At 48.4% G+C, this 24,409-nt stretch overlaps 7 protein-coding genes across 7 annotated transcripts; 5 read left to right on the top strand and 2 right to left on the bottom strand.

Moving 5' to 3' along the window:
- The first annotated feature begins 993 nt into the window (after window positions 1-993).
- On the top strand, window positions 994-4,321 carry AFUA_4G11540 (glycerol kinase). Its single transcript, XM_746583.2, has 4 exons — window positions 994-2,330; window positions 2,441-3,435; window positions 3,495-3,661; window positions 3,737-4,321. Exons 1-4 carry the CDS (start codon window positions 2,068-2,070, stop codon window positions 4,004-4,006), a joined length of 1,695 nt encoding a protein of 564 aa, XP_751676.1. The 5' UTR covers window positions 994-2,067; the 3' UTR covers window positions 4,007-4,321.
- A 51-nt stretch (window positions 4,322-4,372) lies between these two features.
- Window positions 4,373-7,550, bottom strand: AFUA_4G11530 (i-AAA protease YME1). The gene is made up of 5 exons (XM_077804646.1): window positions 7,305-7,550; window positions 7,095-7,241; window positions 6,923-7,037; window positions 5,148-6,865; window positions 4,373-5,092 (listed from the first exon to the last, which is right to left on the bottom strand). Exons 1-5 carry the CDS (start codon window positions 7,332-7,334, stop codon window positions 4,694-4,696), a joined length of 2,409 nt encoding a protein of 802 aa, XP_077660789.1. The 5' UTR covers window positions 7,335-7,550; the 3' UTR covers window positions 4,373-4,693.
- A 251-nt stretch (window positions 7,551-7,801) lies between these two features.
- On the top strand, window positions 7,802-9,630 carry AFUA_4G11520 (uncharacterized protein). The gene has a single exon (XM_746585.2). It carries the CDS (start codon window positions 8,036-8,038, stop codon window positions 9,149-9,151), a length of 1,116 nt encoding a protein of 371 aa, XP_751678.2. The 5' UTR covers window positions 7,802-8,035; the 3' UTR covers window positions 9,152-9,630.
- Window positions 9,631-10,008: 378 nt separating this feature from the next.
- Window positions 10,009-12,060, top strand: srb1 (mannose-1-phosphate guanyltransferase). The gene is made up of 5 exons (XM_077804645.1): window positions 10,009-10,542; window positions 10,607-10,650; window positions 10,734-10,880; window positions 10,949-11,825; window positions 11,886-12,060. The coding sequence occupies exons 1-5, from the start codon at window positions 10,536-10,538 to the stop codon at window positions 11,903-11,905; spliced, it is 1,095 nt and encodes a 364-aa protein (XP_077660788.1). The 5' UTR covers window positions 10,009-10,535; the 3' UTR covers window positions 11,906-12,060.
- A 682-nt stretch (window positions 12,061-12,742) lies between these two features.
- Window positions 12,743-14,211, bottom strand: AFUA_4G11500 (3-keto-steroid reductase; the record flags this gene model as incomplete). Its single annotated transcript, XM_746587.1, has 2 exons — window positions 12,743-14,027; window positions 14,144-14,211. 2 exons carry the CDS (start codon window positions 14,209-14,211, stop codon window positions 12,743-12,745), a joined length of 1,353 nt encoding a protein of 450 aa, XP_751680.1.
- A 1,808-nt stretch (window positions 14,212-16,019) lies between these two features.
- Window positions 16,020-16,916, top strand: AFUA_4G11490 (uncharacterized protein; the record flags this gene model as incomplete). The annotated part of the gene is made up of 3 exons (XM_746588.2): window positions 16,020-16,458; window positions 16,569-16,739; window positions 16,893-16,916. Exons 1-3 carry the CDS (start codon window positions 16,111-16,113, stop codon window positions 16,914-16,916), a joined length of 543 nt encoding a protein of 180 aa, XP_751681.1. The 5' UTR covers window positions 16,020-16,110.
- Window positions 16,917-21,699: 4,783 nt separating this feature from the next.
- AFUA_4G11480 (putative C2H2 finger domain protein) lies at window positions 21,700-24,117 on the top strand. Its single transcript, XM_746589.2, has 4 exons — window positions 21,700-22,592; window positions 22,707-22,898; window positions 22,959-23,038; window positions 23,094-24,117. Exons 1-4 carry the CDS (start codon window positions 22,539-22,541, stop codon window positions 23,617-23,619), a joined length of 852 nt encoding a protein of 283 aa, XP_751682.1. The 5' UTR covers window positions 21,700-22,538; the 3' UTR covers window positions 23,620-24,117.
- The last annotated feature ends 292 nt before the right edge of the window (window positions 24,118-24,409 follow it).

Here is a 24,409-nt window from a genome sequence, read left to right as displayed (position 1 = left end):
ACAGACCAAGTAGGCAAGGAATTATTAATTGAATCAGGGTCTAGATCATATCATACTAGTACTAGATATTCAGACGAGAAGAAAATTGACTGTTGTCATGTGGCACATGTGCTTGATCGACAATCTATCCAGAGGATGATAGCGGAGTACGCGAACGGGAGGGTCCCCTTCTGTTCTCTGTGCAGTTTTTAATGGTCTTTTTCGGAGTGAGGTGAACTAGTAGTACAGGGATGAGTTTCCAGAACTCCGTATCTGGATCTGCATGTGCCATGCAAAGTCGCATATATCGACTGGAAAAGATCCATGGGCTTTCGGCTTAAAGATGTACCTACCTCTCCGATTTTGACCGAATTGAGTTTTCAAAGGAGCTTATTTAAAAGGCGAAAAAAAAAAAAAAAAAAACCTAGAATATTTGGCCTGACCGCTTGAGCCGTCGCTCAATGATATATAAATTTTTAGGGTAGGTAGGACAATACTAGTGATGATCTTAGGAAAGAAATCCATGGAATTTTACTACGTATATGCAAGGCCGATGGGTCTGGATCAGGTGTCATGTGCAAAGTCCGAAACTATTCTTAGCGGCTCTGATGGGGTATCTCGCTGGTTCAGAAATGCATCCAGAAGGTCTAGAGTTCCATTGTCGGATTTCGGGTACCTTGCCGATTCTGACCTGGAGGATCTGAAGGTCTGTGACCACACCCAGGAAAATCACATTCAGTAGGAGCAGAAAAACTAGGGACTAAGCAGAGAGGGTTGCAGATGATAAAAAAAATAAGATAAACGCCGACAAGATAAGGATTAGGAACGAAGTAAAGGGATAATAGCAACCAGTAGGTACAAGTATTGAACTACACAGTAGATCCCCAAGAAAGGGGAACTGTCAAGGCTGACGAAGTCAAATGGTCGTCTGATCAGAAAAAAAAAACTAGCTTAAACAGATTCAAGTTAACAAGAGGCAGAGAAGAGGACTTTTTCCCCACGGCACCCACTTCTCCGCCATGGATGAATGGAAGGACTTTTCTCCTGCCTTTTATCCTGAAGCCAGGGCGGACCCTAACAGAGAAGACTCATAGATTGTTCTACTTACTGTATGGTACCTGATCTAGCTAGTCCTCCTCCTGTAAGCCTAAAGGTGAAGCACGGGCTTGTAGAAAAATAAATCTAATTCTGCCTTTCTCCTCCCCAAACAAGATCCACCCTCTTGGATAAAGAGTCTCCTACGTCCTGATGTGTGTTTATGAAGCAATTGATTGTCTCTTCTTCTTCTTCTTCTTGTTCTTATCCCTCCTCTGTCTCTTCCTTCTGCGTTCTAATAACTACTACTAATCGTCACCCCTCTAATCTGAACTCCCCCACCCCACATCTCCGCCAGATAAACCGAACTCCATTATCCAACCAGTGACCTCATCGTCTTGTCCTGGTCCTGCCTTTTCACCAGTCAAGCCGGATCCTTTGACTGACTCTCCATAATATCATCATAATATCCTGAGAGCATCATCATCATCATCATAATTCAGAGCGCCTACCGAGGCGTAAAGGGGTACACAACGGAAAAGGCATCCTCTCAAAATCATCTTCTGCTATTTTCCAACGCTCCACCCGAATAACCTCCGATCTTCTACCACCGTTCACCCCTCCTCCCCGCCCCGAGAGTCACCTATACGTCACTAACCCAGTCTTGACTCCTCTCTCATTCAAAGTTGGCCAAGAAGTGTGTCTTTCGCCCCCGCGTACCACGTACCGCCATCTCTCCTCATTTGTAGATTGAGATCGACCCTTTTTTGCGTCTTCCGGCTTGACTCTTGTCTCTCTCTTCCCATCTCCCTTCCTCTTCGCTGTCTTATAGATTGGAGTTTAGACCAGATTAGGGACTGTAAATTTTCCCACCAGTCCTGTTCCTACAAGCACCCATCCTATTACCTTACTATTGCACCAATCCCCAATCCCACTCACTTGCCGTCTACTTTCCCCCTGGCCACTTTAGGAAAGGTAGAAGACGACAGATTCTATATACATCTGCCTCACCACACTTACTATTTATAACATCAACCCACTGCAATCGGCACAATGCGAAACCCTTTCGATCTGACCGAGCTTGATAATGCTGTCAAAGAGCAACATGCGCACATTGATATTTCCGCATATCAATCGCATGACGGCAACCGCTCGCTACTGCAAAATGAAAATCGCCGAGGCGACAACCTGAAAGACCGCTTCATTGGTGCCATCGATCAGGGCACCACGAGTTCACGATTTATTATCTTCGATTGCACAGGTGTTCCTGTGGCCAAGTATCAGACTGAATTTCGCCAGATCCACGAGCATTCAGGGTAAGTTCAATTCCGTCCCTGTGGCTAGGTATATTGCTAGTCAGCCGCTCCAGGGCGGTTTTCGCTGCTTCGTGGATTGTAATTGATCATTCTCTTGTCCCCTCCTTCAGATGGCACGAACATGATCCCCTCGAGCTCGTGGATTCCGTTTACACATGCATTGAAGAAGCGATGAAGACTTTCCTGGCTCTAGGCCATAGCAAATCAGATATTGAAGCCATTGGGATTACCAGTCAACGAGAGACAACACTTTGCTGGGATTGGGAAACCGGCGAGCCGTTACACAACGCGATCGCATGGCCTGATACCAGAACCAAGAATCTGGTTCGTGAGCTCAAAGAGCAAGAGGGGTCGGATGAACTACCGGCTATCTGCGGTCTACCTCTCTCCACATACCCTTCTTCTGTCTCACTAGTGTGGCTTCTTCGCCATAGCCCCAAAGTTAAGCAGGCTTATGACGAAGGACGACTTGCTTTTGGAACTGTTGACTCGTGGCTTCTGTACAACCTCAACGGCGGGCCGCAAGCTGGGCGTCATGTCACCGACGTTACCAATGCATCCAGAACGATGTTCATGAATCTCGAAACCCTGCAATATGATGATAGACTGCTCAACTTCTTTGGTATCGACAAGACAAAGATCAGGCTCCCCAAGATTCTTCCCTCGTCAGATCCTGACGGCTATGGATACGTCCGGTTTGGACCTCTTGACGGAATACCGATCACGAGTTGCTTGGGCGATCAGTCCGCAGCTTTAGTCGGTCACTGCGCCTTTACACCAGGCACAGCGAAGAACACATATGGCACCGGTTGCTTCCTGCTCTACAACGTCGGTGAGAAACCCGTAATTTCGAAGCACGGCTTGCTTGCCACTGTTGGCTTCCAACTGGGTAAAAATCGAAAGCCGGTGTACGCCCTTGAAGGAAGTGTTGCCGTCGCCGGAAGTGGTATTTCCTTCCTCATGAACAACCTCGGGTTCTTCCGTGATTCGCGCAAAGTTAGTGATCTTGCCGCTACTGTTCCCGACAGCGGAGGTTGCGTTTTTGTCACTGCCTTCAGTGGTCTGTTTGCTCCCTACTGGATTGATGATGCCAAGGGAACTATCTGTAAGGCTCTGAATGCATTCTACCCTTGAATGGAGTCGGGTTGCTAACCGTGTGCGAAGTTGGTATCACGCAACACACGCAGCGCGGACATATTGCTCGCGCGACCATGGAAGCAGCCTGCTTCCAGACGAAGGCTATTCTCGATGCCATGGCAAAGGACAGTGGACACAAATTGTCGGAATTGGCCGTGGACGGCGGAATGAGTAATTCCGACATTTGCATGCAGGTACGTCTCCGAAAGAAAGCAAGCTCTCCGCTTCACGGATATCAGTGAAACCTGACATTTCTTTTACTCCTATAGACACAAGCCGATATCATCCAAATCCCCGTCGAGCGTCCCGCCATGCACGAGACCACCGCGCTGGGCGCCGCCATCGCTGCCGGGTTCGCCATTGACGTCTGGAAGGAGTTCAGTGAGCTCAAGAACATGAACCGCGCCAACCGCACCACCTTCACACCCCGCATCTCGCCCGCCCAGAGCGCACGGATGTACAAGCAGTGGTCCAAGGCCGTCGAGATGTCCCGAGGCTGGCTGGACACGAGCGAGATCGAGTCCGAGGACCAACAGTAACGACATCTCTTCCTATATATATATTGTGATGATTGTGTGCATTGTGCTTGCGTTTGAGCGTTTCCGTTTTCATCTTCTTGGGATAATGGCATTTTGGCATCTTTCTCTTGGTCTCGGTGGTCAGTAGGTCCATTTCTAGGGTGGGAGGTCTAGGTCTCTTCTTGGATACCCGCTATCATCGGTATATACTCCTACACTACACTTATATAAACCGTGTTTCGACGGATAACTCTGTATACATATCAATCAAAAAGGAATTTCCGCAGCATCGTTGTTGTGCCTTGGTTGTGGTGTAGGTTTTAAATGAAAGCTGCATCAATAGCAACCTGATTTCAATATGGCCTTCTTACAAGCACAGGTGCAAAATCCCAACTTTACAACTTCATTGATAACGGATGAACATGTTATAAGCATGTATATGCAATACAGTACATTGATCGCTCATTCTTACACCGATATGCCAAACCTCATATGCAACAATTGCTGTTTTGAGACTTCATATCGAAGGAGGAGAAGCACCAAGAACTCATAAAACGCGACCGAGGAACGAACAAAACATATAGAAAAAGTAGAAATCGAAATACGGAGAACAAAGAGTCCGTCAAAAACACGCCGCCTGATTTCGGCAGAGAGGAGGTGAGTGATGGAAGAAATATGGAGAGTACAAAGTCGTGAGGGAGAAACCTATCATTCGGCTGCGGCCGACGGTTCCTCGGCCTGGGCGGATGGATGATTCAATTTTGCGGTCTGCAAAGCCTCAGGCAGCTTGAGCGGAGCCGATGGTACCGACTCCATCTTGTCTAGTTTCTCGCCTCTCAGGACCTTCTCCATCTCCTCCTTCGTCAGCGTCTCATACTCGATCAGTGCCTTGGTCAGAAGTTCCAGTTCGTGTCTCCGTTCAGTCAGAATCTTGGTGGCACGCATCCGCGCTTCCTCGACCAGTCGTCGCACTTCGGATTCGATTTCTTGTTTGGTTTCAGATGATAGACTATCATAGTTGGTCGAGAGGTCGACGTTACCAAGTTTCTTGGAGTATCCGAATCTGGTGATCAGTGTAAACGCGGTTTCAGTGGCTTGTTGAATATCCTGCAGAATATTAGTGATCGTGAACAGACTTTTGAAGTCTGAGAATAGAACTTACCGCCGAAATACCACTTGTGACCTTGTCAGGACCGAAAACCAGCTCCTCCGCTGCTTTTCCGCCCATGGAGACGTCGATATCGGACAGATACTCCGTGTAATTCCGGGAAACCATGTCCATCTCAGGCAAAAAGTGCGTCACTCCCAGCGCCATTCCGCGGGGAACGATGGTGATTTTGTACAATGGCGTAGACGAAGGAGAGAAATAAGCAACGAGCGCATGACCTGCCTCATGGTAGGCAGTCAAAAGCTTGTCCTTATCTTGAATAATCCTGCTGCGAGCCTCTGCGCCCATCATGATCTTGTCTTTGGCCCAGTCGAGGTCCTTGGGTCCAACCTTAGGCTTCTTGTTTCTGCTAGCGTAAATGGCGGCCTGGTTGACCAGATTCTCCAGATCGGCACCAGAAAAGCCAGGAGTGCCGCGTGCAAGCACTGCAACGTCGACATCTGTACTGATCTTAATGTTCTTCAGGTGATGCTTCAATATGTCCATCCGACCCCGGACATCCGGAAGGTCGACGACCACCTTGCGATCGAATCTGCCAGGTCGTGTCAAAGCCTTGTCAAGCAGCTGAGGGAAATTGGTTGCGGCGATGATGATGACTCCACTGGTCTGCGAGAATCCGTCAAGCTCCGTAAGCAGCTGGTTCAGAGTCTGCTTCACATAAGCTGCATCTCTCTCATTCCGCTTGGCACCAATGGCGTCTAATTCGTCAATGAAGATGATGGCGGGCGACTTGCTCCGGGCTTGTGCAAAAAGTTCACGAACACGCTTGGCGCCGACACCCACATACACCTCATCGAATTCGGAACCAGACATGTAGAAGAATGGAACACCAGCTTCTCCAGCGACAGCACGGGCAAGCAAGGTCTTTCCTGTACCAGGAGGTCCCACAAGAAGCACACCCTTTGGTAATTTGCCACCGAGGGAAGAGAATCGCTCCGGATTCAGCAGGAATTCGACAAGTTCCTGGAGCTCTTCCTTGGCCTCGTCGCAACCATGTACATCGGAGAACCGAACCGTTTGCTGTTGGGGTTGAGCCTCATTGCTCTGTGGACCCTTGATATTCTTCAAGACACCGGTTGTTTCGACAAGAATGGTGATCACGACAAGAGAGATGTAAGTGAAGAAGCCGAAAACGAGCAGAAATTTGACCCATCGAAAGACAGAGCTGCCCAGCGACTCTTCGACAACCACATGCAGAGGATTATCCTTAGCACCAGTACCGGATTGCTTCGTCGCCAGTCCGATCTGACTACCGTGATTCCGAGCGGCGACGGCTTGACCAACGGCCTGCAGCTGGTCGGGGGTGAGATGCTGGTTCTGACCTTGGACGGGTGCTGCCGTTGCGGAATCGGCGCCACCGACACGCTGCAACGCTTTCAGATAAATAGCTTCAGACAGCGCATTACTCGCAAATTGACCGCTGCGATATCGTTCGACAATAATAGCTGGCATGTTCGCACGGAGCAGAGTCTGATAGAATGCATTCTGTGCGTGGGCACTGCGTGGGTTGTTGTTCGCGAACTTTTCCTGGTGCGCTAACAGGCCGTGAGATGGGCCTCCGAACATAAACCGCTGCTGTTGTAGCTTCGAAAGGCCGTTGGCTCTCGGAGCCTGTCGAGACCGGCTCAGGGTGGCGGATAGCGTCGAATACGATCGAGCGGAATGAGACACAATGGGACGGTGGGATACAGTCGCGAAACTCCAGAGCGAATCTTTAATGACAAAAGTAAGTATCTCAATATGCATGGAGGTCAATAAAATGAGCCTACCTCCTAGAAAAGTCCGCGACAACCCAAGTTTTACAGGTCGCTGCATCACGTTCGAGTTCAAAGCCTCAAGGGGGACTGTGTCCAGGCACTCAGGTAGCGGAATCCGGCCAGTTCCCTAGCTTATTGTCAATATACCACTGAAGAAAGTCTCATGAGCGCAATAGAAGCATACACTTGATTCGTTTCCCCCAAGCGTCCGCTGGTGCAGCTGGCGGGTTGAAGGAGATGCGGAGGTGGCCGTGTGTTGGATACTAGCCCAGGGCGCATTTAATAGCTTTGACATCGATGGCCAGAGATCGGAAGTGACGGCCGCAAGATTCTGTGGAGAAGGGAAAGTCAGAATAGATGGCATAGGAGGCGCAAGAACTATGAGGACCCTTACCGGTCTTGAGACCGGGACTTGGAAAGCCATAGTTGTCTCGAGTCAGAGCGGCACTAGGCCGCAGCAATCAATGTCGACCACGCGAAGAATGGCAGTTATGAAGACAATATAGATGGTAGCTCAATCTTTGATCGGGATGACTGCCATCGCCAACGAGATTCAGACGATGGCGAATGTGAGGAAAGATGAGGAATGAGGAGTAGTTCGTTCTCCGGCAGACAATCGGCCAAGGATGCGGCGGCGAAATTCGTGTGGATATTGCCACTGTGGCCTGAACGGACGACCGTATATGATTTGACTATCACGTGATTTTGTGCCTCAGGCAGGACTAATTGTACTTCCATCGTGGTTCTCTTCCAAAGGCAATAATAGCAGTAACCCAGGTAATATGTAGGTAGGTTGTTTGCTGGCCCGCATCATACATATGACGCTTTGTCGGAGTAGTCTACGAGGTTGATTTAGTCGGCAAACAAACCATACGTAGAGCCTTGTACAACCCAAGTACGGAGTAGGTCCATCTACGACCCGTGGTTCTGGTCTGTCAGACCTCCAACAAACTGTTATTAAAGCAGTGATGGATTATCGTTCCTGGGCATATCATACTATTTCGTTTTTGGGAACTAGGCTTGAGGCCATATCAGCAGTTCCCTACAAGCCACTTCACAAATTTTATAAAATATATAGCGTGCGAGCCATGGTCGTTGACTATCCGTTCGTAGCGCTTCTCTCACATGAGCCTTCCAGCAATGTCGACAAAGCTCATTTTCCTCATGGGTGCTCCCACGCCGCAGAGCCTCTGTTGGGACGAGGATGGGTTGCTCGATAACCCTATATTTCCATTTTCTGGGCCGAATGGTGAAGACCAATTGAATCAGCCTGTTTCAGAAACCCATGCTGTCAAATGGAGATTGTTACAGGATTTGAAAGTTCAAGAGCAAGAACGAGCGAGCGTTTGCTCCGAACCAGGCAGGCATGCTATATTTTTGAACACCCAAGATCTCACGCCCCTAGATGGTGTATCATCAATTTCACCAGATGACTCGTCCATCCCTGAGTTCTACGACCATTCCTTTGCAGTACACGAGACGTCCGAGATCTCTTTACCTGGAGCGCATCTGGGAGACTCTATGCAGGAGAGTGGTTTAGCGACGGATAGTACAGGAACATCCGTCGTGTCGTCCAGTGACAGAGAAGCGCCAGAAGTTGGTTCCCTAGCAATTCAAGGGGGTCTCAATGACCTGAGGGATATCCCCAGCGCCACATATCTACAATCGATTGGGCCTCAGACAATGACAGTAAACCTGATTGTGGGAATCATTGCAATTCATCCTCCACGCCGCATAGTTACTCGGCAGTGGAAAAGGGAGCTGGACCTCGTGGAAATGGTGGTGGGCGACGAGACCAGAACGGGATTCGGCGTTACCTTCTGGCTGCCTCTGGGAGACGAAACAAATGCTACTGGCCGATGTGACCTGGAGACTGAGAAGCTTCGAACGTCATTGTCTAGTCTCCGACCTCGAGACATTGTTCTCCTGCGCATGGTAGGATTGAGCTCGTTCCGAGAACGGGTATATGGGCAGAGTGTGGGCAGGGGGGCGACAAAAGTCGACTTGTTGCACCGCCAGCGGATCGACGCAACAGACGCAGGAGGTATCTACAGCACAAGGCGTCTGCAAACCTTCAGAGATGATGAAACCAAGCCTGGCGATCTGCCATTACTGATGAAGGTGTGCAAAGTGCGGGAGTGGATCCGTCTGTTTGTGGACCGTGCACCGGATCTAGTAGGCGGTGGGCCACGTACGTCAACGAAACATGGCCAGCCTTTGCCTCCAGACACACAGGAGTAATTGTCCAGCTATTGGAAAGAAGCCGAAGGGCTGCAAGAGTTAAAGTCGCAAGGACGAGGAAAGAGTCTCTAACACCAAGGTTGACAACGGGTAGTCAACTCAACGCTCGATAACGATATATAATACCTTAGCTATCCCTAACCGGGGTATATCTGATACGAAGCATGGCAAACGATCAATTGAATGTGGTGTCGAGTTAGGAAAAGATCCCCAAGGAACCTGGAAAAAATACGGAAATGAAGGAAGGATTGGCATGTAACCCAAGCACATCAATGTAGATTGTTCAGGGGTGTCATATACCCCAGCTGTCTTGCCCGATGCGGCCTACCCCAATCATCGTAGTTCCAATTATCCACACTGTATACCCAGACACGCAGATGCGATAAAATGAAACTCTTATCTACAGAATAGATTGGGTCCAGGATCACACAGGAGCTACTCAGCAAAGTTAGTTATTGACATTCGTCGTTATTTCGAGTATATGGAACAGTCACCTGAGTCCTGGATATGCAGGAAATAATCCTATTAATATAAGCAAATAATATCAAGGGGTGTCGGGGTTGCTCCACCTAGCGCCTGATCCAGTGGTTCTGGGCCTTTCCTAAGATTATGTCCCCCCTTTTAAACTTGCCGAGTATGAAGACGGGATATACCTACAGAGTCTGGATAGAAGTACGGAGTACTCCGTACATGATCTGCGACAGGCTGCCAGCGGCGTTCTGACTGAAAACGTGCAACTGACCGCCATGTTCGTTCGTTCAGGCTGTTCAAGGTAAGTGGCATCGAGCCATCGACTGATTCAGGTGGAATCGCCAATTAGCGGGTCAAAGTACGTATGGAGCAAGTGTACCTTACGGATACTGTTCCATAATCCATCCATTTCCTAGGGTGGTCCCATAGGTACTCCGTCCCTAGACCTGGCCGCCCATTGGAACCTGTCGTCGTACGCAATTCTGCTTTAGTGGTGCTTAGTGCCCCTGTTCATAATTTGGGAACACCATGTTATGCTATCCTCATTTGCTGTTTAGGTTATTAAGGAAGAAACAACGCCAGGTGTTCGTTCCTGTGACCTGAGCTTCTGTTTCTCGACCCTGTTCCATAATAATAGTAATATTTTCTTTCGCTATCTACTGATCTTCTATCTTCTTGATTCGCCTTGCAATCTCAAGCATCCGCTTTGAACCGGTTCTTTAATTGTCGTCGACTTTACTTCTTGACATTCGTTGTCCGCGGGGCCTCCTTTTTCCCTTTTCCTCTTTTCCCTCCACAGCCCCTCGTCGTCCTCTCCTGACACTCGTCGCAAAGCCAAAACATATACCTCTACCCAGCTTCTAATAACTCTTTTGTGACCGATCTTCCTTACGTTATCTAATCAATTATCATCATGAAGGGTAGGATTTCTCCATTTACAACCAAGTGTCAATGCGTTCATTGAGATTAACCTTTCGATTGTAGCTCTCATTCTGGTCGGAGGGTTCGGTACCCGACTGCGCCCTTTGGTGAGTGCCTCTTTCCCGCAGTTGAAGCTTGTGTTTGTTTAGACCTTCGAATTGATGCTAACATTATTGTGTTTCACTGCTAGACCCTGACCCTTCCCAAACCCCTGGTGGAGTTTGGAAACCGCCCGATGATCCTGCACCAGGTCGAGAGCTTGGCTGCTGCCGGTGTCACAGATATTGTTCTGGCCGTCAACTACCGTCCGGATGTCATGGTCGCGGCCCTCAAGAAGGTACACCGATCCCTTCTCTTGCACGGGCTGATACGTTCATGTGGCTAATCTGCAACTGTCGCCCGCAGTACGAGGAACAATACAACGTCAGAATCGAGTTCTCCGTCGAGTCCGAACCCCTCGGTACCGCTGGTCCCCTGAAGCTGGCAGAGAAGATTTTGGGCAAGGACGATTCTCCCTTCTTCGTTCTCAACTCCGATATCATCTGTGATTATCCCTTTAAGCAGCTCGCAGAGTTCCACAAGAAACATGGCGACGAGGGCACCATCGTTGTTACCAAGGTCGACGAGCCCTCGAAGTACGGTGTCGTTGTCCACAAGCCCAACCATCCCTCTCGCATTGATCGTTTCGTCGAGAAGCCAGTTGAGTTCGTTGGTAACCGCATTAACGCCGGTATCTACATCCTCAACCCTAGTGTTCTCAAGCGCATTGAGCTGCGTCCTACCTCCATCGAACAGGAGACATTCCCCGCCATCTGCAGCGACGGTCAGCTCCACTCCTTTGATCTCGAGGGTTTCTGGATGGATGTTGGTCAACCCAAAGATTTCCTGACGGGCACCTGCCTCTACCTCACCTCGCTCGCGAAGCGTAACTCCAAGCTGCTGGCCCCCAACAGCGAGCCGTACGTCTACGGCGGCAACGTCATGGTTGATCCCTCGGCCAAGATCGGCAAGAACTGTCGCATTGGCCCTAATGTAGTCATTGGTCCCAACGTTGTGGTCGGCGATGGCGTGCGTCTGCAACGCTGTGTGCTCTTGGAGAACAGCAAGGTCAAGGACCATGCTTGGATCAAGTCGACTATTGTCGGTTGGAACAGCTCCGTTGGCAAGTGGGCTCGCTTGGAGAATGTCACGGTCTTGGGTGACGATGTCACCATTGCTGACGAGGTGTATGTCAATGGCGGCTCTATTCTGCCCCACAAGAGCATCAAGCAGAACATCGATGGTATGTTACCACTCGCGCTATACGAACGTCATGAATTGCGAGAACTAACGCATTGTATAGTTCCTGCCATTATCATGTGATTCCTCCTAATGCCGACATGTCCTACTTTACCTCGATCTTCATTGATCCTACCTACCTCGCGATAACCCAAATGCATATAATCGGAGTCGTTGTGGTTGTGATTTTCTTCGATTCTATTCCAGCGTCGCTGAAGCTTGGTCCATCGGCCGGCTGAGTCTGGTGCAAGTCTTCGGACACAATACTTTACGCCTCTGCTCCCACACCGATTTTTTTCGCGCCAGGCACAGACACTGCAGTAACCTTGCACGCATTCTTTTGCTTCCTATCCCATTGCTCAGCACTCCCATAGCCTTGACGGTGAAGGCGTGTCTCTGCGTCGGGCGTCTGTTTGTCTCTGTTAGAACCTTTTAGTCATCTTCATCTTTCCCCTCGCCTGACTTTCATCCTCGTCGGTTTCCGCCATCCTATCTTCCTTGGAAAACAACCGCATTCGAATGATACAATCTTCTCAATTCGTCCAGCTCGAAGCTGTCTCTTGTTGTGTTTCTCTTCTTGTGGGTTATGTGTTTCTCTGTTCTCTTGCGTGCTCCGTTTGTGCTTCCTCGGGGGTGGTGGGCAAAAAGGAATAATACTACACCTGATTTAATGATAAACGTGGACATGGGGTTTTTTTGGAATGTAAATAGTGAAGGCAAATATGAAGGTGATAATTGTTCCGAGGCATGTTTAGGTCTGCTTTATTATCGATACAGAGTAAGCCCTAGTCGAACGACGGCTGGCAAATGCAGAATAACCATGTTGAGATACTGGTGATGTACAATTACACATTAAGCAAGTTAATAGACCCGAAAAAGTACAGGAGGGCTCCCCCTATAGAATAGAAGTTAGAGCGCTGGTCATGCCTCGGATTTTGCCTGGGCCTCAGCCTCGTCAAGCAGCTCGTCCCACTGAATCCGCAATTCCTCCATGCGCTGCCAGCATTTCCTACCCAGATCTTCATACTGCAGTTTCTCTTCCGCAGTGAGATCCACCGCACCCCTCTTCCGGCGACGGCGCCGGTCTCCTTCCAGGATGGCCGGCCCGACCACACCACCATACCCCCACCCATCGACTTCGGTGCAGACCGGCTGATCCTGACCAAGACGGTTACACGAGGAGCCCCATTTCACTCTCCCGCCGCCATTACGCCGGTACGGTGCTTCAGCGTCGTCGAGGACGGCCTGAGCCGAGAGGGCGAGCCAGACGGGGGCACAGGCGCCTGCGTAGGTGGAGATGGTGTGCCAGGGGGATCCGAGGAGGCGGGCTAGCCAGAATGCCGCGAGCATGGAGTAAAAGAGGGGCCAGGAGAGCGGGAGGATGCCTGTGCCGCAAATGCCGGGATGTGTGAGGAACATGTTTGGGTGCGGGGGTTCTAGTTCTGTTTCTTTGCGGGGTTCTGGTTGCTCGTCGACCGAGTAGAAGCTTTTAACCCATGGTGCTGTGCTGGGGAGATCGGCTGTCAGAGCCAGGATGTCGGTTAAAGCCTTTGAGGACTCGTAGGGGGCCAGGGTGCGGAGGCCCTGGATGTCGTCGATGTCGAGGTGCTTCACAGTCGCCTCGAGACTAGAAACCCAGATGATGCGGCCGGGGCCGTGAAGCATGTCAGAGTGTCGCAGCAGCGGCATGGCATTGTGTGCTAGCATATAGTGGCCGAAGACGTTCGCGCAGAAGACCGCCCCGAGACGCGGTTCCTTGTCGTCGCCCAGTGCGGTCTGGGCATCCGTCACCATTCCCGCGGGCGCGATCTTGAAGGATGGCCAGGAGACTTCGTGCACGAGGTCTGTCATAACGCCCCAGATTGCCTTGGGCCAGTTTATGCCCGTCCATCCGCCCAGGCCGGCATTCAGCACGATCGCATCGAGTTTAGGGAAGGTCTTGTTCAGTCGGCGGGAGAGGGCCCGGACGGAGACGAGGTTCGACAGGTCGACGTTCTCAGCCACAAAGGTGACTCGTGCGGATGCTGCGGCGGGAGCAGAGGCAGAGGCAGAGGCGCGCCGAAGGTGATCCTGTAGGCGAAGGAGAGTGTCATTTCCCTTCCTGGTGCTCCGCGTGGTGAAAATAACGGTCAGAGACTCGCGGGGATGTCGGTGAGATTTCAAGAATTCATCCACCAGTCGACAGCAGATTGAGAAACCAAGGCCACTGTAATGAGAGAATTGCAACCAAGGGGAGAAACATCACGTTAGGAAACGATGAATTATGGGCATGCGACTGCAAATTTACCCCCTGAGGAGGGGATGCGGAGAAATGTACAATACCTGTTGGCACCGGTTACCAAGACAAAGACCTTGGCTCCCAGGTCATTTTGAGAATCCCTGTCAGACATGTAGTCAGACCTCGAGGCGCAAATATCTCTGCGATCGTGACTTGTCAATTGAGCCGTAGTAGTAGTTATTGGTGGTGCAGCCGATGTGATTGTCAACACTGCCCCTTCAAGATACAAAGCCGCTAACTAGAAAATTGTTTATCGCCCGACCTGCCCGCTCCAGGTGATCATGTGATTGAGATCCATTCGGGAAACTACTTGGTCTTCACCTCTAACCTTCACCTTCTGTTTCATAGCTATAGCAAAATAATTGATCCTTCATACCCCAGTTCGCAAGTATCTTTCGTTACGCTGCCATACGAGCATAGTTGATGACTCTACGCGGAGATGCATGTCTAAAAGCGCATAGTGCATCGCAGATATGAGCTCGACAAAAGCACGAACCTAGCACACCTCTGCGTTGGCACCTGGCTATGCCTAATTTTGAGGGACGAGCTGCGGTAGATGTAAGTCAGGTGGACAACTGGAGAGGCTTTCTATCCCGTTGGACATCCTATCCCCAGTGTGTCACGAGCGACTCGAAGCAAGGTAGTGCAGCCACGGCGTTCTATGCCAACCACCATGAATTGCCCCAATTGGTTGTAAGACGGGTCTGTCGCTTGAGCAAACCTCAACTCGATCCATCGAGGTAAGCATAAGTGAACAAACGTGACAGTGTCTGGACTCAGTCGGGCGACGCTTGATCTTGAGAGAATCTCAGAGACTCGTATTTGGCAGCCAGCCTCAATATACGCAAGAACCAACCAGAGCTTGCTACGCATCCTTATGGCAACGCGGTGCTCACGACATGATAACATCAATTGCCCTAATATGTGTGGTTAACACCTCAACCCATGGACTCTGACTCTCGAGATGCTGTGTCGTCTCAATTGATACGCAGGGATGACAATCCCTGTTCTGCGCCCGGTGAGTGCAGTTGAAATGCGACATTTTGCAAGTCAATCAGGACTCGCCGTCATGTTTCCTGGGATTTCTCAACATAAGGCATGGGATCATGTCTCATTAAACGAGGCAATTTGCGGCCATTGGCTCATACGCAGAGTTGCATTGAAGCAATAACAATATAGCGTATCAAGCAGCCATTCAACGGAAAGCTGATCGGACGGCTCTCCCGAGGTCCCCATGAGGAAAAAAATGCTTGTGAAACCAGGTTAGTTCAATCCGACCGTTCTGGTCCTTGAACATGGGGGCATTGATAGTTCCCCTGTCAAGTGGCAAAGCGGCGATGGTGATGCGATGGATGATATTAGACTCCGTAGTTAAGGTGACATCGCCTAGAACCTACATGCATAAATTTAGAAATCTCCATCAATTGGTTCAACGGGTAAATTGGATGATCTTCGGAGGCAAGGGAACAAAAACTCTGTCGAAATTCGCAGCAATGCGGCCGTTTTACCAGGGTAGGAAATAGTGCGACTTTGACCAGGGAAGACCAGGTAGGGTATGATATCATGTTCTGCATTTGTTTCGCACCAGAAAGTTCAAGCAATTGATAGCGAAGAGATCATCAGGTCTGACCCAAATCGAGAATTATCTTCTCGTCAAGCCGTGACGGTACATCTACAATCAATGCCAAACCTTAGGATAAATGCGAACCTTGTTTTGCGTTCTTCAGATTGATTCAGGACGGCGGTATACAAGGTTCTAACCGAACAGTCCAGCACAATTAAGGATTGTGTCATCAACCGCTGTTTCAGCTCAGTGTTGACGAAACGACCTTTGAAGTAATGTCCCGTTGCGGTTCAACAAAGCGATTGGATCGAGCAAGGCAAGGCTTGGATGAGGATAGACACGACGATGTTAATGAAGAGAATCGGTGCGGAAGACGACAAAGAGGGTACTTAAAAGTAGGAGTGCGTGAGGTGGAACGCCTAACCTGCTGGCGTAGTCTTCTGAACCATGATCGAGTTGAACCAGATGCTAACCATCTACAGTCCGCTCGATATCCTTCATCTGTCATATAGAACCCTCGTGTTCGAGAAGTTTAAAGCTAGAGAAGATCAGGTGGCCCCCCCCAAGAATCCGACAGATTGGAAGCGAGGCGTAATTGTAAAACACAGCACAGCTGTATTTCCCCGTCAGCATCAGGAGAAGTATGATGGTGCCTATTGGAGAAGAGACGCCTATACAGCAAAAGAGTGGACAACAGGCACATTAACAACATGTGGCGCTGCTGATGTGACCATCATGCTGAACATGCTAAAATATATTTTTCAGCCTCAATCTGTGTCTGGCACAGGCGAACCCGTAAGGCCCTTCCATCATTCCAGACTGGTCCGATCGTCAAAGTTGGAGGATTACCACCGCCGTTTTCATCGGTATCCAAAGAACCGTGGAAGGATAGATACTACCTACAGTACTTGGAGAACTTGAAAGTTGGACCAACAATACCTGCAAGGGGGGGGCAACACTCTTTCGAATCGGTGAGATTCGCTGACTGGATAAATTGTATGCTCGCTTATCCAGGCGCCTCACCGACACTTGGGGAAATGCTCCGAACAGAGATCATCAAAGCAGCGCCTGAAGTAGTACGTTATTAGTACTAGGAATTAATAGAACGCCCGGTGCAACTGTAACCCTGTACCTATTCGGACAACGAAGGTTGGAAGAACTTCAAGTCTCGTTCGTTTCGGCTCAGTTTCCAAAGAACATCTCTATTGGCTGCTGTGAGCCTGTGACAGAGAACAAGAGAAATTGCCCATTAGGAAAGGCCGAGCCGAGCCGGTGGTCTTTGTGAGATAAATATAACATACTCCACTAGAGACAGTGCATAAGTCTAAAAGATCCCTGCAAGTCGGAGATTTTTGTACGCTGGCCAAGGATGTCGGGTAGTGCGATGCACGACTGGTGTAGCAATGCATGTTTCGCATCCTTGAGAGGGAGAGGGGGAAACTGCTTCTTGAGTATCATACTACTAGCGGGTAATCCATGCATCCCAGCATCAGATGGCCTAGGAAACGCACAGGAGCTGCTGTGTCCAAGGAACTTTATGTGGCCATTCAGGACATTCAGTATCGAGCCAGATCCTTCTTGCAGGGCAGGGGAAGAGCAAGTCGCCAAGTGTAGTATTTGCTCCCTACCAACGGCCTGGTTTCTGTCAATTGGCTTTCGACGCAAGGGGTCTGCAAGCCATTAATGTCTCAATGCACGCTTGTGAAACAGCAGTAGTAATATCACTAGTTTGCGCCCAGAACCGAAACCATTTAGTGTATTTCCACAGTAGGAAGTTGATGATTGACTGAATCATTGAGTCTCGGTTGCCGGATCGATCTTTCCAGGACAGTCCAACGGGAAGGAAGCACTTTGCTGAATGTGGCTGCAGCGACAAATCCTCCTGCACAGTAACTTGATAGCGTGTTGCAAAATGCGGGGTATCGTGATACTTTCCTGATTATTGACTGCTTCGACCTTCAGCCCGTTTTCATATGAATATAGCGACTGCTTGATGAGACGAGTGGCATAAGCGGACGAGCACGAATCGCAAGCGAGAATCTTTGATCATGGCAAGGAGTCTAAGATGGCTAACAAGAAGCAGCAAAATACGGTGAAATGAAGGGCACGAACGCGGGATGGACTTTTCATGGCGTGCAACATAAATCCCACTAGAATGATCTTTGTTAGTTGGTCATATAAGCAAACCAGCAGATGATGGGAGGAGGTGAAGGCAAAGCTGGCTCATCATAAAGTACGGCCGTTCTGAGAGAAACCCTACCTATCTTGCAACTGAAAATTCCTGCTGTGACGCTGTCCATTGCTAATTCCGCACGATGGTCCAGTCTAGTGAGGTAATTGTAAAATGACATCTCTCTCTCTAAATCAGCCATGACATCTTCCTCGGCATTTATTTAGCAAGCAGTGACTCTACCAATATCCTTAGGTAGTTATCAAGCCACCTGATTGTGAACCTATTTGCATCGGACCCAATCAGAGGCAATCATGCTTCCAGTGTCTTTAGCTCTCTCTCAGCCCCTTGAAATCTGTATGTAGAGATCAGCGCGATACGTAAGTCCTGCAGCGCAAGCACGATGCATCTATCTCGATCCTGTCACCTCATTGACGGGATCCCGCGCCAGAGTTGGCAAAGGGATTATAAGCGCAGCGATTTGTAATTACAGTAAGCTGTGGCACAGCACTATATTGCGCCACTTAGGAGAATTATTGGGGTCTTGGTAGGGCCTTTAGGATAGCTGGTGTTGCGTTTGGGTGAGGGACGGGACCGTTCAAGTTGTCTTTTGAGGATAATAGAGAAGGGCACACATACACTGTCTACCAAAGTCTAGAGGCAGTAAGCCTTCGTCACCAAGGATAAGGCATACTTGCATTTGTTGTCAGACTGTTCCCTGCTGAAGTCGCACACATAGTGTCAGGAAGCTTGAGGGACGCATACCTTAGTCTGATGCTGGGACTACAAACGATCACCTCTGACTAGTCGCGCTGCTTGGAAATGACTTCCATTAGTCTAAGTTTTGAAACAAGGCAGGAGCTTTAAGAAAAAGAAAAGACACTTATCACAATAGCATGATCAGGGAGGGATCTACAGAGCAATTAGCAAATGACATTCGTAGCTAGTACTCCATAGTAAGGGATCACTTTCAATTCCCGTAATCCAGACACCGAGCAAATTGATTACAACTTCACAAAAGACAATCCAAGAGAGATCTTCATGGTTTACAATTCATGAGTGCGCAGTATGCAGTACGCGTGGAATAAAGCAGTCGAATTTTATTTTGACTGGAGGCGGTGATCTGTCACTTTTCATCCTTCATGGTTGCCTCATCATCCTTTGTACACTGATACCTACAGAGGGCCTCGTATGTTTGAATCTAGATAAAGTTGGGATCAACACTGGAGAGCTGCTAGGAGAGCACAGGAAGGGAGAACTTTCCACTGATGAAGCTGAGATGTATCACCCCCTCTGGCATAAGTGAGGTTTTCGAACATATGATGCCTGTATCCAGTCTCCCGACCAGTCCAACTCTAACAAGCTTCTTTCTTTCTTTTTTTTTTCTTTTCTGTTTTTTCTTCTTTTTTTGGGGTTTCATTTTTAACTGGATGGGCAGCATGCCCTCAACGGTCCCAAGATTTGGCCCTAAACCAGCTGGATCCTTTGTTCAGAAGTCGAAAACATATGATTTGCGAGATAATATGGCGTCGGCACAGTACCTTTGGGCCATGTTAACAGTCGGCCATTCGGTAAGGCGAAGAGGACTTTTTCCATCTGACCGACATCAACGAAGACATCGGTAAACTCTGTACAATACCTGAATACACCAATACTCAATATCTCAGTAAACCACGTGTGAACTGTTATGCAGTATGAAGCTCCCACTTCACTATCCAAGCCAGGCAATAGAAAACGCGGTTGATTCGTGGGAACTATGGCGATACTGATATCCAAAAATACCTTAGTCGAGTAAGCAGGCAGATAAGTTATTCCTATTACTCGCAATTTCCCGGAAATGATGCCGATCTCCTCCTCATAGTCATGTCAGAAAGGTTATCCTTTTATCCCTTGCTGGCACTTTCAATGTCTGCTCTTTCTCTATCGCGACATTTCCTTTGCGACTGCTTCAAAGGTAGTAGTTGCGATTACAGTCGCAACGGCTTGGCCTCTGTATTGCATGTTACATGCCTACTGACGAGTAGGAACAATGAACCCTAGGTAGCTTGTCTGTAAGGACGCACTGGATGGAGCAGGGCAACCAGCTGACAAGCTAGCTTCCTTTATCCTCTAGTGAGAGATTGGCTCCAAGCATTCCTAAGCTGGTGCAAAGTATGGATTATAGAAAGACTCTCAAGGTACTAAGTGCTTAGGTGGGTGACTGGGTGGTACAGATTTGAAGAAGAGATACCTGACGTACTCGTCCCTAGAGAGACCCTGCTACTGCTACTTCTACATATTTACGTGCCTCTGAAGTGGTTGAACAAGCTAATTAGTCCCCTCTTCTGTTTGATTGAACCTTATTACAACATCTTATGATCATTAAGGCCATACATGACTTAGTCTTGTCATCCTGGGGTATGGAAATAGTAGTAGCCTCAACAGTAGAGCCAGAAGTTCACCCAGCATCCGTCTTATCAGGCAGGAAATAACTCCATACATACCTTGGGTAAGATTCGTATTATCGCCGAAACCTGCTATTCATGGATGGGTTGGAAATCTTACCGGGCATACAATACAAGTCAATTGGATAATCAAGTAGTTTGTATTGCGCCATGCAGCAAGACTAGGCCTTAGTTGCACTAGCTCAAGTATCTTCCAAGGCCAGCTGCCATTTGACGCGAATTCATTGCTCCTAACAAGCCACCATTCTCCATTGACTAATACTGTACTCTCTCACTTAGTCTGTAAAGGATCTAGGTCAGTATTGGGAAGCCGGGTGGATACCTCCGATCCCCGCCAAATCACATTGACCGGAACACACTTCAGTATCTAGTCTAGTTTAGCACGCCTAGGAGAAGTAGCACTTAAGAGCCTTTTAATGTTCACCGCGCTAGTGCTCCGTCGAGACTGGAGTAGTAAACATATCTGGGTCTAGGTCAGGCCCACGAAGCAGGTTGAATAAGTTACTGGACTGATAAAGTTACTAATATAGCGTTCCCTACTTAACCTCCCACAGCAGTTTCCAGTCCCTTTGAAACTGTGAGTATTACTATCATGAGTTCCCTAATATGGTATTTAGGTTGTGTGTATTTATCAGTAGGTACAAGGATACAGTGTAGTGCCTCAAAGTGAGCTACATAGAGACATAGCCTGTAGGCAATCAACCTCTGTAAGACCGTCAGCATTAAGTATCTAAAAGGATGCAAGCACCTGAGATTCGTGTATAAATGTTCTGTTTCATTTCTCTTTCTTTTACTTCCTTTCTAGAGCCTGTACAACAACAATGCAAGGTCAATATTCAAGACCCTGACAATGGACGGACTGGACTACCTCAGCCTTGTCATTCCCGTCGGCCTACTTCGTAGAAAATGGTAACGTTCCTGTAAAAGCGTACGAACTAACTGCTCCCCAGAGATTTTTCCGCCTTCATCACCCTCTGTGTTCTGGTACCCATTGACCCATATTACCTTAATTAATATCCAACTTACTATCACAGTACCTACAAGGGTATCTATCGACTAGGTACTCCGTGGCCCGTACCTTAGAATGGCTGACTCGAGACTTGCTGAAGTCCCTTCCCTACTAGCGGCCACCAGCCTTCCGGGGGAAATTGCCAAGTCTAATTGTCCACTTATGGAGTAAGTAGCCTTGGTTAATGGAAGTTGGTTATTGGTGTGAGGTGCCTATGGGTTCTAAGGCAACTTGTATCCTAATATTAATAATATTATTTTAATGTAGATTTATTACCTATTGATAAAAATACATGCTGTACGTCTTGCTCACAAGAAAACAAAACCGATCGGAAATAAAAATAAAAATAAAAATAAAAATAAAAATAAAAAATAAAAATAAAAAATAAAAATAAAAAATAAAATGAAAATGAAATAAAATAAAACAAAATAAAATAGAAACGAAATTTAAGAATTCAGACACTGAAAATCGTTCTCACTCCCTCTTATTCTCACCCCATTTTCCTTATTACCTCCCCCTTTCCATCCGATATCTGGCTGTCCTCTTTATCCTTTGAGTATTCCTGTGCTGTTAAATCGATCGTTTAGGAGCGCCTGTTTATCTTCTAGTCTGCTTGACTTAACAGCTATTCCTCAATGATATTGAAGCATAGAAGGCACACCCGCCCGTATCACCAGTGCGTTACAACTCCACCCGACCAGACACCTTAATGTCTTCTACTTGTTATTGTTCGACTATATAATATCAATTATTACCACCACTATCACAGCGCTTTTCTCTATTATGCTTCAACCTGGAGTCGCAAGCATCGTCCCATCCAATCTCGCCATCAGCCCATCATCTTCTGCTTGTATCGTCAGCGCATCGGGCAATCGTTTCTTGGAACTTTCTCTTGGTTCAATCTTGATTGCCTAACTTTCAAGTCATCAAACCTGAGTATCTGCGGCTTTGGTTGATACTGCTTCTTCTAGCTTTTGTCCCCTTGTCTTTTTGATTGGTTTCTGCGTCTCCCAAGCAGATTTCTGTTCAACTGCCTCATTCTCTGCCCACTACTTGGAATACTTTCTCCATGCTTGTCTCCACCTCAGGATCCGTGACATTTATCTCCCTCGCATAAGCCCCCCCTCAGACATCTTCCCACTTCCGAGTTTGCCCTTGACAAACTTCAAGTTATAACCATCGCCCCGCCTATATCATATCCGGCCCTCAGCATTTTGTATATCTACCCCAGTCATATTACTCCGCAACAACCATGGCCCCAGGTGTTGGACGTGACTTCAATTGTTCCTGGGAGCACTGTGGAAAGGTGGGCCTTCTCTCTTTCTCATTGGGCTTGTTTGCCGCCCTGATTCGTTCCCGTTCTTGGTGCCAGCAGCTACGAAGTCATTTGCGCTGACCAACGAGTTGACACTATCTTCAGTCGTTCAATCGTAAATCCGATCTCTGCAGACACTACCGGATACATACCAATGAGCGACCTTATCATTGTACCGTCAAGGACTGCAACAAAAGTTTTATTCAGCGCAGCGCGTTGACTGTACACTCGAGAACACACACTGGCGAAAAGCCTCACGTCTGTGATCATGAAGGCTGCCACAAGGCCTTCTCTGATGTAAGTTTATTGACACCGGGCATCGCTTTCAAAAAGTATTGCTAATTGACAAATACGCAGTCATCAAGTTTAGCCCGTCATCGGCGGATTCATACTGGCAAGAGACCTTACATCTGCCAGGAACCAACATGCGAGAGAAGGTATAAAATTTGATTGTGTACCGATCACTGCGAAGAATCTAACATTCTGGACCAGCTTCTGCCGTAAGACTACTTTAACTAAGCATCAACACCGTTCCCACCCGTCAGGAACAATGACCAGACCGCCGTCTGAGGATGCGATGTCGGAGCAATCTTACCAGGCGCCAGTCGCTGCTCCAATCCCAAACGATCAGTATCTCCTTGCTCAGCAACAGTATTACCACCAGCCATCAACGCCGAGTCAGGAATTCTATCCACCGCAAAGCCTGCCTGTGACTCATATCCCAGTGCACGATACGCCGCCAATAATGACCCAGAGTGTCCCTGTCACGTCACCACTTGATGTACAGCACGCGCAACAGCAGTACATGCAGCAGCTCATGCAACAGCGGTACGATACAACCAACCAGAGCTATATACCGCCCGGGTTCCAGCAGCAGCAGCAAACATTTGTGCCGCAGCCTATGGCTGAAGGGCACCCTCTCATGATTTCATACAATCAGAATTTTCACTATAAACAACCGACACGAATCCTAAACCAACCCGAAGGAACAGATTGGGGTTTTCTCGGAGTAGGTTGATGTGATCTCGAGCTTGGCCCTGGAATTGCAAATGGACTCTCACCATTACATTTTTGATATATTGCAACACGGATACCCCAGGCATCTGCTCTTCCCAATGCCTTGCGCCTATATTGATCAGCAATCTCAAACCTTCCTCCTGTGCACGTCCTGTGATGCCGAACACGATGCTATCATGGATTTCTCTTCGCTGCGACATGTTTTCAAGATATTGAGTAATTGTCTTACACGTGCACCCGGACATCCTTTGATGTACACTTGATTTTAGCCCTGGCGACTTTGTCTTACATTTGACTATTCGATTTAAAAGGCTGGAGAGGCGTTCTGTCCTTATTGATACCATACTTGCCATGATGCCGCAAATTAAGTTTTGCGCTAGCCCTGTCATTTCTCTACTGTGGCTCTCCAAATTCAAGTCCACCGTCCAATCCTACTACCATCTAATACATAGCACCCTACTCCTAAATACCTATTACCAGGTCCAAGGTTACCGGAGCCAAGTCAGTAAATGACATGGAGCCAGCAAAATAAGACGTTTGATAGATGGTCGCCTGAAAGCGCTACTTTGGACGTGAGGGAGGTTGATCTTTTCCCCCTCTCTCTTTCTACATTTTTGCCTTTCTGGTACCTTGTCCTAAGCCACAAGTTGTTTGCTTCTCTTCCAGGGGCTTACTACACTATTACTAGGTGAATCGCAAAGACTCCGACTCATGTGGGGCTTCATCAAAAAGGCCGCAAGTTGCGAGGATTTCTTTCCAGTTTCCACCTGCCATACTCTGTAGACGGGCAA

This window comes from Aspergillus fumigatus, chromosome 4, assembly GCF_000002655.1.
Source record: "Aspergillus fumigatus Af293 chromosome 4, whole genome shotgun sequence".
Classification (NCBI taxonomy): Eukaryota; Fungi; Ascomycota; class Eurotiomycetes; order Eurotiales; family Aspergillaceae; genus Aspergillus; species Aspergillus fumigatus.
This window is presented reverse-complemented; position numbering and strand designations above follow the sequence as displayed.